Source organism: Setaria viridis, chromosome 7, assembly GCF_005286985.2.
Source record: "Setaria viridis chromosome 7, Setaria_viridis_v4.0, whole genome shotgun sequence".
NCBI classification, from domain to species: domain Eukaryota; kingdom Viridiplantae; phylum Streptophyta; class Magnoliopsida; order Poales; family Poaceae; genus Setaria; species Setaria viridis.
In genome coordinates, this window is record NC_048269.2 from 34,538,461 (window position 1) to 34,553,187 (window position 14,727).

The 14,727-nt window shown below is 45.5% G+C and overlaps 3 protein-coding genes and 1 pseudogene across 4 annotated transcripts; 2 read left to right on the forward strand and 2 right to left on the reverse strand.

The window, feature by feature from the left end:
* Positions 1–189: 189 nt before the first annotated feature.
* LOC117865894 (uncharacterized) lies at positions 190–3,844 on the forward strand. Of its 2 annotated transcripts, XM_034750154.2 has the most exons (5): positions 190–1,084; positions 1,888–2,932; positions 3,020–3,145; positions 3,216–3,339; positions 3,460–3,844. In XM_034750154.2, the coding sequence occupies exons 1-5, from the start codon at positions 393–395 to the stop codon at positions 3,552–3,554; spliced, it is 2,082 nt and encodes a 693-aa protein (XP_034606045.1). In that variant the 5' UTR covers positions 190–392; the 3' UTR covers positions 3,555–3,844. The 2 variants fall into 2 exon arrangements, with proteins under 2 accessions (XP_034606045.1, XP_034606044.1); XM_034750153.2 differs by having other exon boundaries at positions 200–1,084; positions 3,216–3,844.
* A 1,060-nt stretch (positions 3,845–4,904) lies between these two features.
* On the forward strand, positions 4,905–7,040 carry LOC140223527 (microtubule-destabilizing protein 60-like; annotated as a pseudogene).
* Positions 7,041–8,298: 1,258 nt separating this feature from the next.
* LOC117865895 (E3 ubiquitin-protein ligase RDUF1) lies at positions 8,299–8,724 on the reverse strand. Its single transcript, XM_034750155.2, has one exon. It carries the CDS (start codon positions 8,722–8,724, stop codon positions 8,299–8,301), a length of 426 nt encoding a protein of 141 aa, XP_034606046.1.
* Positions 8,725–14,076: 5,352 nt separating this feature from the next.
* Positions 14,077–14,502, reverse strand: LOC117865442 (E3 ubiquitin-protein ligase RDUF1). Its single transcript, XM_034749643.2, has one exon. The coding sequence runs from the start codon at positions 14,500–14,502 to the stop codon at positions 14,077–14,079; it is 426 nt and encodes a 141-aa protein (XP_034605534.1).
* Between the last annotated feature and the right edge of the window lie 225 nt (positions 14,503–14,727).

The window sequence follows — 14,727 nt, forward strand, 5'->3', positions numbered from 1 at the left end:
CTACATTGCAGCATTTTTTAAAGATTTTCATCTCAAAAGTACCAATTGCAAATCAAGCTGCTATTTTGGATAGCTTTGGGGGCAGCGGGATGGGCCGGCACCCGGCAGGCCGGCAGCGCTGCGACCATGCGCTGGCCCGGTTGCTAGCCCAAGTAGAGTGCCTAAGCAACGATGGATGATTCGAGCCCAAGTAGAGTGCCGCAACGGAACGGAAACGCCGCGTAACGAATTGTGCCGCAACGGAACCGCCTCCCACTTGAAAAGAAAAGGGACGGGAACGGAGAGACACACCGTCCAACCTGCTCGCCGCACCACCACGACGCCACCGCCACCGCCACCGCCACCGCCACCGCCTCCTCGGGTTCCCGCGATTGGGAGGGAATACCTCCGCCATGCCGGGCCTCATCCTGGACCTGGACCCGGAGGCCACCGCCAGGCCTCTCGCCCGCTCCGCTTCCTCCACCGCCCCCGCGGCCTCGAAGCAGCCGCCGCCCCGCGCACCTCGCTCGGCCGGGTGGCAGCCGACGATCGACGAGGACCCCGGAGAGTTGGCGGCGGCGAACCGCGCTTCCCCCTCGCCGTGCGCAGCGCCTGCGCCGCGCGCGCTGGCTCGGCCGACGCCCACCGCTTCGACGCTCCATCGCGTCACGGGTGGGGCACCGCTGCCGCCACCGACGACGCCTCGCTCCGACGGGAGGCAGCTGCCTCATCAGGAGGTCACTGAGGACGCCACGAAGCAGGCGGCCCCCTCTCCCTGCCCCGCGCCTTCGTCACGCCTACCGTTCGGGTTTGCCTGTCCGCGGCAGTATGCGACGACTCCGACTTACTATGCGCCCGTCGCTCCCGCGCTGCTCTACGCATCTCGTGCATCATTGCTGTTCCCGAGGCCGTATGTACCAGCGTCTATGTTGCCTACGATGCCCGGAATGCAGCCGCAGCAGCAGACGCGCGCGGCGGCGAAGGCGGTGCTGGCGCAGACTCAGCGACAGTTGCCGTGCACGAAGGAGGGGGATCGTGCGGCTGTGGGGCACAAGAAGGGGGAGGTGCTGCTTCACAACTCCAAGGAGCGTCCTCCCCGAATCAGGTTGGGCTTGCTCCACACCCTTGCTCTTCAATTGGGGAATCGGGGAGAGAGAGACCGTAGAGTAGCATTTGCCTCCCGCATTATGGAGTCCGCGCTGGGATTTTTTTTTTGAAGGAACAGGAGGGGGAGTTGAGATATAAATTGCCTGTTCTTGACTTGTTTAAGGTGAATGGAGGACCCGTTGTGCTGTTGAGATATAAATTGCCTGTTCTTTTTTTTTCTTGGATCACATTGTGTTGGTATCTTAGCTGCAATTGCCATTAAGAAGGGGGGAGAATCAGCTTCTCATCTCCAAGCAGTGTTCTCTACATATTGAGTAGGTGTTTTGCTCTGCAATTTTGCTTTTCTAATTGGGGAATTGGGACAAGTGGCTACTGTTTCCTGAGTTTCTGTTTCAGGGTGGAATTTAGGTTAGTAAGGTTGTGTTCTTGCCTTTGTTAAGTTGAATATGAAGGACACATTGTGCCGTTGAGACCTGAATCCCCGATATTTTTGCTCACATTGCATTGGTCATGTTGTTTGGAGGCACTTCGATTCTTATTTTTGTGTGTCATAGGGGCAGAATTTCACAAAAATACCATTCAATACGATTGTTATTAAATTAGTGGAAATCATCAAATATCCGGTAGTGAGCTTTGGGTGCCAATTGTTTAGGTTTTTCCCCTAGCATTCTAGCAACATACGGTATAGGGTTGTGACCGGATTTGAGGATCAACCTTGATGGAGTTTTTTTGGGTTAGGATTGCTGCATAATTTGAAGTTTTTGTGCTGATTGTTCTTTACCTGCCCATGTGTGATTTTAGGGATCGACATGCTCAAAATCCAAGGAAGCCTATGGCAGGATGGCACATATCCAATCCTACTGAGCATGATATCACTGAATCCCTTGCTGCATTTTCCACTACGAAGTCTGACGAGTTGGATGTCATACGAGATGTGCTCATGGTCCTCCCAAAGGCCCCTAGATCAATCCTTGACAACAATCATCAGAACCTAGGTGGAGGTGACCCTGGTGGTGATGGGACCAACACCAGCACATTGATTCACACCCAAAGAGGAAGCACAGGATCCATTGCATCTGAGGTGACCACACATGATATTAGTATTGAGCTTGCAAGATTTGGCTTCATCAGATCGTTCCAGTTGAAAACAATATGGGAAAAGGATCCCCTCATTCTCTATGATGCTGCCATTGTATGTGCTGCTAAGGCCATTAGAGTCAAAGTGGATATGATGAAGATGATTACATCTATTCTACAAAACCATCCAGGGCCTGTGAAGTACTTTCGCATCGATTCATCTCAAATTGAAAATGGAAGGGATCAACTGGAAGAATGGTTTAATCTATTGAGAAAGAAGGAAGTTGAGGAAGTAGTGATTGTGAACTGTAGTTGGCCCCATCAGATGATCGACTTTCCAATCAATGAACTTGACTGTGAGAGTCTAACACGGATTAGGTTATGCTTCTTTAGGATTTCTGGCACTGTCCTGAAGTATTGTGAAAACCTCAGTGCAATTGATCTTTCCTGCTGTACTATCAGTTCTCAGGATTTATATGCACTTGTTGATCAGGCCAAAAATCTGAAGGAACTGGACATTGGTCATTTTGAAGGTGATGCAATCAGAATAAGTTCCGATAGCCTTGAAATTCTTATCATCTGGAGTTGCACAGTACAAAGTGTTTCTGTCCAAAATGCTATGAAACTGCGAAAAATCCTTGTTGCAGCACGGCCAAAAAAAACATCTTGCTATGTTAAAGTTTTCATCTGTGATGCTCATGAATTGACAGATGTATGGCTGAATGTTTCAACACAATCAGTTACAATGAATAATATCAGCATGATTATGGTAAGCGATCATTCTACTTCGTATTGCTGTGCATGGTTGATTTTTATATTTAATTTATCTGATGATGTTCTGTTTCACTGGCTGTAGGATATTGCTCCTCTGCAAAGTCTTAGAAGGCTTGTTTTGAATATATCCTTACTAGTCCAAAAGGAAAGGTTGACATTGCTAAACTTAATGAAAAGTTGCACAAGGCTTAAGGAGTTAACTCTTTGGGTAGGTGCTCTGATATAATGGTCAGTTTTATTTTTCTACATAATTTTACTGACCGTGAACTATTTTTCAGAGAAACGATACCCCTTTGGATGATGAGGTTGTTGATGCCATAGCTGACGATTGGCCTGTGGAGCTCAAGGACTTGTCCTGCTTGAAGCTTCACCTAGAAGTGTTCAACATAAAAAACTTCAAAGGTGGCGACTTTGAAATCATCATTGCCACAGCTGTTCTTGAGAATGCCTTATGCCTACAACGACTGACCTTGGAAGCTGATGTGGGTTTTCACGATGATGTGTTTGATCGTGCTAAAACAGATTTGCAGAAGACTGTTCAGGCATCCGTCAATGCTGTTGTGAACTACATCACTGGGAGGAGTGACTGCGGAAATTTCTTTTTTGAGGAAGTCTGAAGAGTACCAGTTGTTGAGTTTGGAAAAGAAAGAAAAGAGATGTTGCCTTGCTTTATAAAGATGTTTTGGGGATTTGGCTTTTGTAGTATTTGCCTGACAGTTTGGAATTTTAGTGATATCATTTCATGATATCCATTTATTCACTCCATAGTGCTTTGAAGTTTGTAATGCATCTGTTCTCCCCATGTCAAATATATGACATTACTGGCTGACAATGACATCAGTAAACATTGCTACCAGGTCATACATTAGCGGTATGAAATTATGAATGCTATGATGTGTCCTCTGAATTTTGCTGGGATAGAATCATATTAAGTCCATAATGGCACTTTCCTGCTAAAAATTTATAAACCTTTTTGTTGCAGGGTTGTGTTTAGAATACTGTTGGGCTTAGTTCAGCTTACACTCTTTAGTTGTTACTGTGTTCCCATTAAATTGGCAATAAATAAGTTATTTAGACTTCAAGCAAGAATTCCTCAGTAGCTGGTAGAAGCAGTATTAGTACAGTATCCTGCATCCACAAGACCCACAGCTAATTTTCCACAATAGTGTTAAGCTCATCTTGAGTAATCAATAGGACTGGATACAGTATCCTGGTAGGCTAGCCTTTTGCACAGATAGTTTGACCTCCATTAAGCCCAGTCTCAGGTTTGTACCAATCAATTTGAGCTCAGCTTACTCACAATGGACTTGTTCATAAAGTATCATCTGCCAATTAAATGATCACCAGTAGGGAGAAGAAAATGGTTTCCAGATAGGCTATCTCAAATCTAAAGACCATTTCTTGATTTTAATATTTTATAATCCAAACGCAAGTAATTTGATTTCTGATAAGATCTATGTAAGTTGCCTTTGCAATCAAGTCTATAAGCATATGTTTCTTTAGGGTATTTGTGCTGCACACAATAGATAAACATGATAATCACTCAATTAAGAAAAGAAAATCCCACAAACATCAAGCACCAGTAAATAACAACATTTTTGTGAACTGTTGTAGATGTTCATCGGTGATGGAGCCAAGCTTGTTCGAGATGCTTTTCAGCTGACCAAGGAGAAAGGCCCCTGCATCATATTTATTGATGTGGAAACCAATCTGCAGTGGTTTTGAGGTTCTCTCTCAGTGTTTTTTTTTCGGTTCCCAGATTTGTGGCTAATAAAAGTGCAGTAATCATCATATATGAATTTCTGTTTTGATTGTACTGATTGCTACACAAACTATCAAAATTATTTATGCATCATAGGCACTGGTAATATGAGAGCAGTTTTGCATAATTTATATTAGAATATGGATTCATGTCTGCTCATGTGCCTACAATCTATGGAATTTGATATGACAAATGAACATCAAACATTGTTAAATTCTACTACTTAAAATTTTCTTCTCTTATCTGTGCAGTCTGGGCTTCTACTTCGCTTCCGGTTTCTGTGCCATGCTTTGAGCGGCCCCCAGATGAACCTGAGGGCTCATGGGCCCTGCCCGGGTTGCAGTCGTTGAAGGATGAGGGTGACCTGGAGCTCCCACAGGTATCAGTATTCTTGTCATCTGATTTCCTGGCCTAATAGGCTCTGCTCGTCACTTGATGGCAAGGCCGACAGGTTAGTTGACATTGACAAACAACCGGAAGGACATGTTTCATGATTCTTGCACAATGTTTATTGATCATAATTTCCTGCTCATTTTTAGGTTCAGCTGGGATAGCAAAACATCGGCTGGAGGGCGCAGGAGCAGGAGAACCGTAAGCCTGACATAGTTTTGTTTCTATTTGGATCGGGATTGTTGTAGCGTGTTCTCATATGTCAATGAATCTTGCACTCTGACCGGCAGTCATCGGAATCACTAAGGAGCAGCTGGAACAGAAAGCTTAAGGTCACAAGCCAGCATCCCTTCAAGCTAAGGACTGAGGTAATAACTAATAACGCATCCTCAATGCTGTCAAAGTCATGTCCTATAAGTTATAATTCATTTATCCAGAAGATCCTATTGTATGGTTTTGCTCATTAGTTTCAGTAGTCAAATGCTTCACATCATATTGTATGTAGGCAAATGCTCTTTCATCTAAAAGGTCGGCAAATGCTCTGCCCCATCATATATTTGTGCACCATCTAGCGAGTAGCGCCTTCTACGCTTTTGCATCTAAACGACGCCTGCTCTCTTGTCGTGTTTTCACTTGCGGGGTGGTGCTTCCTAATTGTGATGGATTCGTTGCTTAGAAAAACAGTATGTAAGCTAGACACCTTAAATATTTACAGCCTCACCTTAAGTAAATAGTACTGTGTAGCATAGTGATTGATTAAATGTCCTTCTGATTATCTTGCTTGGAACATCATAAATATGATATAACTTATTGTTTAATATGGAATGTTGTAATTTGTCAAATGGTACTTACTTTTATGCTGCACCTAAACATATGGCTTGACTTGAGATACCTAATTGTAAAATAATCACTATGTCCCTTCCGGAAGCAAAGAGGAAGATTTAAGGAACAACAGCTCGCCCAAACGGTGAAAGAAATGCTTTTGGAAGAAGAGAAGAAGTGTTTTTACTACAGGTGAACCTGAGGTGTTTTTACTAACCCTTTCTTGAATGTTCTTCTCTTCTCTTGGTATTAGCTTATTAGGAAAATTGACATAATGTCAAAGTTTTTTACTCTTCTGTCTCCTTTTCAGTGTTTGATAAAGCCTGCAGTTAAACAAAGAACTGAGCCGATAGACCTTGTTCTGCATACCGATATGCGTGCACTGGAACACGCTGAATTTGATCAACACGTAAGCCTCTTTAAAACATAATATGCTTTCTGAGGTCTAATATCAATGGAATTAATTGTTATTAATCTATTTAATCATGTTTTTATTGAAAATTTAGGTGTTGGAGAGGAATAAGTTCGCAGAGCTGCAAAGGATGGAGTGGGAGAGACAACAGGAGTTGGAGGAGCAAGAAAGGATAAGGCAACTGAGAAGGACAGAGCTTATTCCCAAAGCCCAACCCATGCCATGCTTTGAACGGCCCTTCATCCCAAAAAGGTAGCCATCGTGTTTATTGTTAGTTTCTGATTCTTTACAGGCTCAAAAGATTATTGTCAGCCCCATTGCATCCGGACATGAAGTGTTTAAGCGTCATACAGCATCCAGTTCTCTTCCTACCTGAAGCCTTGCTATCCTAGAAATCACACAGCATAAGACCTGTTGTATTAGTTGCCATTGCAGTGCGTCATTGAACTCGATGTGTTGGAGCTCTACGGCAGTGTGTATATTTTCAAGATTTTTCCTCTCTTTTTTTGTGTAGAGCCGCAAATTCAGAGTACCAGTTTTGTGGAGGGCTGCTAACACTAGATGTGTGTGCTTTGTTAACCTGTGGAGTTTGGTCATCAAAAGCTTCTTTAGATTGTTGCAAACATATATAGTTCTGAGAGATGTCACCTTTTGCTGAACCTTTTGCCTCTCTATGACTGGTGATGTGATGACCTTGAATCTTAATGTAGGGTCGAGTTTGTGGTGATGTGATGACACAGTTTTGGAAAACGATTATAAATGCAAAGGAGCCGTGCCTACCAACTCCTAAGTTCTTCTGAATTGAAGTCTGCGGGCTAATTTGTCTGTCTGCCATTAGAATTTCTTATGCGCTAACAGAAAAATGGGTTCCATCCTTAAACAAATTGTCTTCAAAGACACACTTTGTTAACAGTTGGGTAACTTTTGTTGAGTATACAAAGGGTCTTTACCATGAATGCATTGAAATTTTACTGTAACGGACACAGACGTAGCATTGATCATGATCATGACAGTCGTGGTGGTGGGCGTTGTAATTGACATACATGTGTTGCTCTTTGTGAAATAAGCCTTTCCTCTTGTGCAATGTTATTGATCAGTTCTTCCTAGAATGACCATCATGGATGATATGACCATTATGTTTTGTCATTATAACTTGCACTCTCTTATTTCTTATTTTTTTTGAAATAATGACTATTTTATTTAAATTTGTGTGCCCGTGGCAACGCACGGGCACGATCCTATACTAGGTAAAGAAAGAAAGAAAAACTGTAAAATTGTGGAGAGCTGAGCAAGAGGAAAGAAGCTCTTTTATCATTCTTGAAACACTTAGTAATGTGAGATCAGGATATGGTTATTAGTCAGCTTCTATCTTTATCGCCCCCGTCAAAGAAGGGCTTTTATATCTGTTATGAAAATAATTTCATCGGTGCACATTTCAATCTTAGATTAAATTTTTTCCCTTTTTCTGTGCATTAGAAGGGGCTGCACGGCAGGGCCCTGAAACCTGTTGTGGGGCTGAGCCTGCTAACGATGGCATGAGTGAAGTAGGCTCTACCCTCTTGTGCAAGTCATGGGAGTGACTCACATCTGTGATAGCTTTCCAAAGGTTCATATTTTAGTCCGACAAATCAGGTACGACCATCTCATTAGATGTTAGCTTTTTAGATTGGGATGTTTTGTCATACATACCGCATGCTTAATTCATGCACTGTACAGTAGGATGAAATCACAAAAGTTGTTCCTGTGTTGAAATTTTCAAGAAGAGTTTGTTGTTCATTGAACTCATTTAGCTACTTTTGCTCAGTGAAACAAATTAATTAATTATTATATTCTCTAATCTGCAGGTCGCTGACCACGAATACTCAAAGAAATTGTTTACAGCAGCTGTGATGCTCCTGGGCTGCCTTTCAGCATGGCAGGTCTCAATAAAGCAAGAAATTTTTTTAAAAAAAAGACAGCGTGAAGGAAGGAACTATCATGGTTTGGCTGCTTTCTCGTCCAACAGGCGTTGCTCTTCGTCTGACGGCAGCGCGAATTGGCAGATGGGGCAGAGGCGGTTGATCTGTAGCCACTTGAAGATACAGCGCTGGTGGAAGGAGTGGCGGCACGGCATCATCCTCATCCTGTCGCGTGGCTCCAGGTCCTCGAGGCAGATGGCGCAGCGGTGCTCCCCCCTGGTCAGGTCACACCACCTCGGCATGTAGAGGCGCACGATGGCCCACTTGGACGCCGGGACTCCGTAGGACGGGCGGTTCATGAATTCCTCGACCTCGCGCCAGTGCGCCTCGATGCGCTTCTCAACGACGAGCCAGGCTTCCCACCGCTGGCGCTTCCTTGCCCTCGCCTCTTGATCTTCTTCCTCGGTCGTCGGCCGTCGTCCTCGTTGAAAGGGCAGCCCCATCCGCGCGCGGCTAGCTGCGCTTCTCGGAGCTAGGAGGCAGACGCGCGCGCGGCGGCGGATCGGAGAAGGCAGCAGGCGCGGACGCAGGAGACGAGCGACGGCGGCGGAGAAGGCAGCTGATGGAACGCGGGGTGACGACGATGAAGGAACAAGAAGCAGGATGCCATTTATATAGGCAGAGGCCGGCGGAGGGAAGCGCACGGGCCGGAAGCGACTCCGACTCGACTTCGATACCCTACGCTCCGCGGCAGTTCGGCACGGCATATGCGAATCCGACTGGATGCTCGGCTCCGACAGTCCAACGACCCCGAAGCCCAACACGATCTGCTCTGCTGATTTTTTTTATTAATATAATTATGGTAACTTCTCACAATTGGATTTGCCTTAGCGTCTAAGGTTTTACTTGGCGGCCAAAATTGGCCGCCAAGAAATATAACGTTTCTTTGGCGGTGGAAGGAAACCGCTAAGAGAATGTAATTCCTTGGTTGTTATTATAAAACGGTAAGGAAAACGTGGGTTTTCTTGGCTGTTTATGGAAGCCGCCAAGCAAAGGATGAATTAACTTCTGTTTTGATGAACCGCCAAGAAAAAGATGGATTTTCTAGGCTGTTTTCACGAACCGCCAAGAAATGATGGATTCCGCACTCCCGCCCAATGGCCCCAGCACTCCCGCCCAACGGTGCCAAAAATTCAGTACCATGTGCGTATACCCGTCTGGATAAGGTGGAACCCTATCTCCCGCCACCCTCCCCATCCTTCGCAGACTCCCGCCGCCCTCCCTCCTGCAGACTCCCGCCACCGCCCCCTCCCAGACTCACGCCGCCGCCCCCTACCGCCGGCGCCTCCTCGCCTCTCTACCGCCGCCGCCGCCCCCTCGCCTCCCTCTCGCCGCCGCCACCCACAGTTCCGCTGCCGCCCCCTCCCCTCCAACCCGCCGCCGCCCACAGTCCTGCAGCCGCCTCCTCCCCCCCCTGCCACCGCCGCCGCCCCCTCGCCTCCCTCCCGCTGCCGCCCCCCTCCCCTCCCTCCCGCTGCCGCCAACAGTTCTGTTGCCGTCCCCTTCCCTCCCTCCTGGCGCCGCCCCCTTCCCTCCCTCCCGCCATCGGCCACACTCCCGCCGTCGCCGCCCCATCCCTAACGCATCGGTGCTGTGGACGCGGCCGCCCCCCATCCCTAACGCATCAGTGCTGTGGATGCCGCCGCCGCCCCCTCCCTCACACCTCCTATAGTAAGTCTTCCTCAATCCTTCTCATCCAGATGCTAGTTGCACTCCTATCAGTGTCACTCATCCGAACGTCCTGATGCCTCCTGCTTGGCGCAAGATTACTGCTAGGTGGTGGCATGGTGCCACAGCAGCTCCTGGTCGTTAGCAGACACTCAGTCCCGGATGCCCTTCGCTGCTGTTCCTTCTTTGTTAGGAACATCAAGTCGGATGAAGTGCAGTTTAAGTAAGTTCAGAGAAGCCTGTTTTCGGATTGTGAACAGAACTTAGTTGCCTTTTTTTATAACAACTTAGTTGACTTTTAAAGTAAAACTCTGTCCCTGTGCACTTTCTAAAGTTCCCTCACGGCTGAAGCCCTTTGAGTGTATCAAGAGAATAGTCTTTTCTCTAATAGACACACCAATAGTTCTCTGATAAGCATTGAGCAAACTTGCTGAATGCTTCTATAGTTACCATCCGTGTCACTAAAAATTGGGTGTGTTTCCTTGAATTAGTTTGTTCATCTTGCTCCCTGCGATTTGAGAAAAAATGAATGGCAGATTATTTGTGATCATCTTGTTCATCTGTTGACTATTATTTGTTCGAGATAGATTCTTGATTGATTTTTGTTGATAGAGGCTGGATTAGTTTTCTCACAAGTGACACCACACTATACACTAGGGACCTTGCTGATCAGATTCGAGGACAATTGAAGAAGGCACTACTTCCCTCTCCGACGAACTGCAGACCTTTCCGATTGAATAGCAGTAAGTATCAGTTGACTAATGCATTTCGATTGAATAGCAGTAGTGTTTTAGACATTGGCTAGAATGCACCTATTTGTTAAGCTGCATACTCAATCCTTAATTTGGCAGAAAAGAATCTTACTTCTATTTCAAATTTTTTAGTTGGTATGTGACAAATTATTTCTATTTGCCTATTTGTTCTGTGACTATTAATTGTGTCAGATTGTTGTGACATTGAAACATATTTTTTTTTAAAACAGAACAAGAATAATGGAAGACCATGAATGGATGTATAGTGGTTGGTCTCGTGGGCAGCCTCCTTCTCATGAGTGGATTGAAAACACAAACAACTTTCTAGACCGCGCATTCTCTATGTTGAGTCTTGTTGAAAATGACACCATTAAGTGCCCATGTGCCTTGTGTGGAAACTATGCTAGGCATAAAAGGTTTGATATAGAGATGCACTTGTGTAAACATGGGTTTAGGGAGGACTACAAAATATAGACATCACATGGAGAGAGTCATGTTGAAGTTGGAAGTGATGAGAGTTTTGAGGAACTGATCGCATGGATGATATGTTAGTTGACCTAGGTGTTAACCATGAACCTACAATTTACAATGAGCTCACACCCTCAGCCCGGGCCTTTCATAGGATGGTTGCTAGTGCTGATCAACTGGTCCATGAGAACACAACACACTCATCTCTTTCTGCCGTGGCACGTTTGCTAGCTTTGAAATCACAGTACAATATGTCAATTGCCCACTTTGAAGCAAACTTAGAGCTAATCAATGAACTGCTGCCTCCAGAATCTAAGGTTCCCAAGGACTTGTACCAGTCAAAGAAAATATTGGAGGGTCTAGGTATATCATATGTAAAAATTGATATCTGCTATAACAACTGCATGCTTCACTACAAGGACAATAAAAATAAAGACAAGTGTGATGTTTGTGGTACCTCACGCTATGAGGAAGGCCAAAGTAGAGTCCCACGTAAAGTTTTGCGGTACCTTCCTATCACAGATAGACTACAAAGATTGTATGCACATGAAAGGACAGCAAAGCTGATGCAGTCTCACAAGCAGTCCAGATCTGGTAAGATGTTGCACCCATGTGATGGGGAAGCATGGAAACAGTTTGACAAAGACTTCCTAGTTTGGTAGGGACCCTAGGAATGTGCGCCTTGCTGTGGCAACAGATGGTTTTACACCTATAAATGCAGCCCCCTATTCGTGCTGGCCAATTTTTGTTACTCCATTAAATCTTCCTCCTAGTACAATCATGAAATCAGAGTACATATTCCTTGCCCTTGTATAGCCAGGTCCTGAACATCCTGGAAAGAAACTAAGCATATTGATGCAACCTTTAGTCGATGAACTGTTGAGCTTTTGGGGTGGTGTTAAAACTCAGGATGCTGACTTCTTTTGGTCTATTTTGGTACAGCTAACATATGATGTGTGGCTGAGCTTTTGCAAAGTCTTTTGTGAATGTGTGGTGAATGTGTGGTGATGACATGTAGGCAAGATAACATACTGCCATCTAGATTATATGTAGGCGGGATGCATGTGGTCATGTTTGCCCTATGTAAAGTGGATAATACGTACTGGTGAGCAAGTGGATGTTGGACACATATGATTTGTATTGTTGTTGCTATCAGATTTGTGGCTACCAAAATATTGAGTGTGTTTGTATTACCTTGGCAAAGTAAGTTGCTAAGGAAATTAGAATTGTCTTGGCTGGTATTCTGTTTTCCTTGGCCGATGAAGGCTGCCAAGGAAATGTATTAACTTGGTTGTTTTGGACAGCCAAGCAAATAGCTTAAATTGGCGAATGCTGCTGCCAAGAAAAGGTATTTTCTTAGCTGTCCAAAGCCGCCAAGTAAAGAAATTTTGTTCCGGGTCGATAGCAGCCAAGCAAATAGTTTAAATTGGCGGATGAGCTGCCAAGGAAAGAAATTTACTTGGCTGTTGTAAGCTGCCAAGGAAAGGTATTTTCTTGGCTGTCCAAATCCGCCAAGTAAAGAAATTTCCTTGGCGGTAGATGGCAGCCAAGCAAATAAATTTCCTTGGCGGATGTACCCTTTCCTTGGCGCATGGTAAGTTTTACCAGCGTCCTATTTACCTTGGCAGCCAAACCGTCAAGGAAACAATTCTTGGCAGTCAACTGCCAAGGATATCGTTTTTCCTTAGCGCTCTAGGCTTGGCGGGCTTTGCTTGGCGGTCGGCCACCAAGAACAATTACCTTGGTGGTAAACCTATATTCCTTGGCGGTTTTAGGCCGCCAAGGTAATTCCGGATTCTGGTAGTGACTCCATAGTGCTTTGAAGTTTGTAATGCATCTGTTCTTCCCATGTCAAATATATGACATTACTGGCTGACAATGACCAGGTTGTAAATTAGCGGTATGAAATTATGAATGCTATGATGTGTCCTCTGAATTTTGCTGGGATAGAATCATATTAAGTCCATAATGGCACTTTCCTACTAAAAATTTATAAACCTTTTTGTTGCAGGGTTGTGCTTAGAATATGATATCTTAGATGACCTTTTGTTGCAATCATGACAATTCATGTTTCTCTGTTGGGGAATAGATGACACTAATATAGAAACATAAAAAATGAGGCAGGAAAAACTTTTTTAGGTAAATACAGTAGGGGAGACCCATTCTGTGGTAAATATATTAATATAGGTAAAGAAAAAAAGAAAAATTGTGGAGAGCTGAGCAAGAGGAAAGAAGCTCTTTTATCATTCTTGAAACACTTAGTAATGTGAGATCAGGATATGGTTATTAGTCAGCTTCTATCTTTATCGCCCCCGTCAAAGAAGGGCTTTTATATCTGTTATGAAAATAATTTCATCGGTGCACATTTCAATCTTAGATTAAATTTTTTCCCTTTTTCTGTGCATTAGAAGGGGCTGCACGGCAGGGCCCTGAAACCTGTTGTGGGGCTGAGCCTGCTAACGATGGCATGAGTGAAGTAGGCTCTACCCTCTTGTGCAAGTCATGGGAGTGACTCACATCTGTGATAGCTTTCCAAAGGTTCATATTTTAGTCCGACAAATCAGGTACGACCATCTCATTAGATGTTAGCTTTTTAGATTGGGATGTTTTGTCATACATACCGCATGCTTAATTCATGCACTGTACAGTAGGATGAAATCACAAAAGTTGTTCCTGTGTTGAAATTTTCAAGAAGAGTTTGTTGTTCATTGAACTCATTTAGCTACTTTTGCTCAGTGAAACAAATTAATTAATTATTATATTCTCTAATCTGCAGGTCGCTGACCACGAATACTCAAAGAAATTGTTTACAGCAGCTGTGATGCTCCTGGGCTGCCTTTCAGCATGGCAGGTCTCAATAAAGCAAGAAATTTTTTTAAAAAAAAGACAGCGTGAAGGAAGGAACTATCATGGTTTGGCTGCTTTCTCGTCCAACAGGCGTTGCTCTTCGTCTGACGGCAGCGCGAATTGGCAGATGGGGCAGAGGCGGTTGATCTGTAGCCACTTGAAGATACAGCGCTGGTGGAAGGAGTGGCGGCACGGCATCATCCTCATCCTGTCGCGTGGCTCCAGGTCCTCGAGGCAGATGGCGCAGCGGTGCTCCCCCCTGGTCAGGTCACACCACCTCGGCATGTAGAGGCGCACGATGGCCCACTTGGACGCCGGGACTCCGTAGGACGGGCGGTTCATGAATTCCTCGACCTCGCGCCAGTGCGCCTCGATGCGCTTCTCAACGACGAGCCAGGCTTCCCACCGCTGGCGCTTCCTTGCCCTCGCCTCTTGATCTTCTTCCTCGGTCGTCGGCCGTCGTCCTCGTTGAAAGGGCAGCCCCATCCGCGCGCGGCTAGCTGCGCTTCTCGGAGCTAGGAGGCAGACGCGCGCGCGGCGGCGGATCGGAGAAGGCAGCAGGCGCGGACGCAGGAGACGAGCGACGGCGGCGGAGAAGGCAGCTGATGGAACGCGGGGTGACGACGATGAAGGAACAAGAAGCAGGATGCCATTTATATAGGCAGAGGCCGGCGGAGGGAAGCGCACGGGCCGGAAGCGACTCCGACTCGA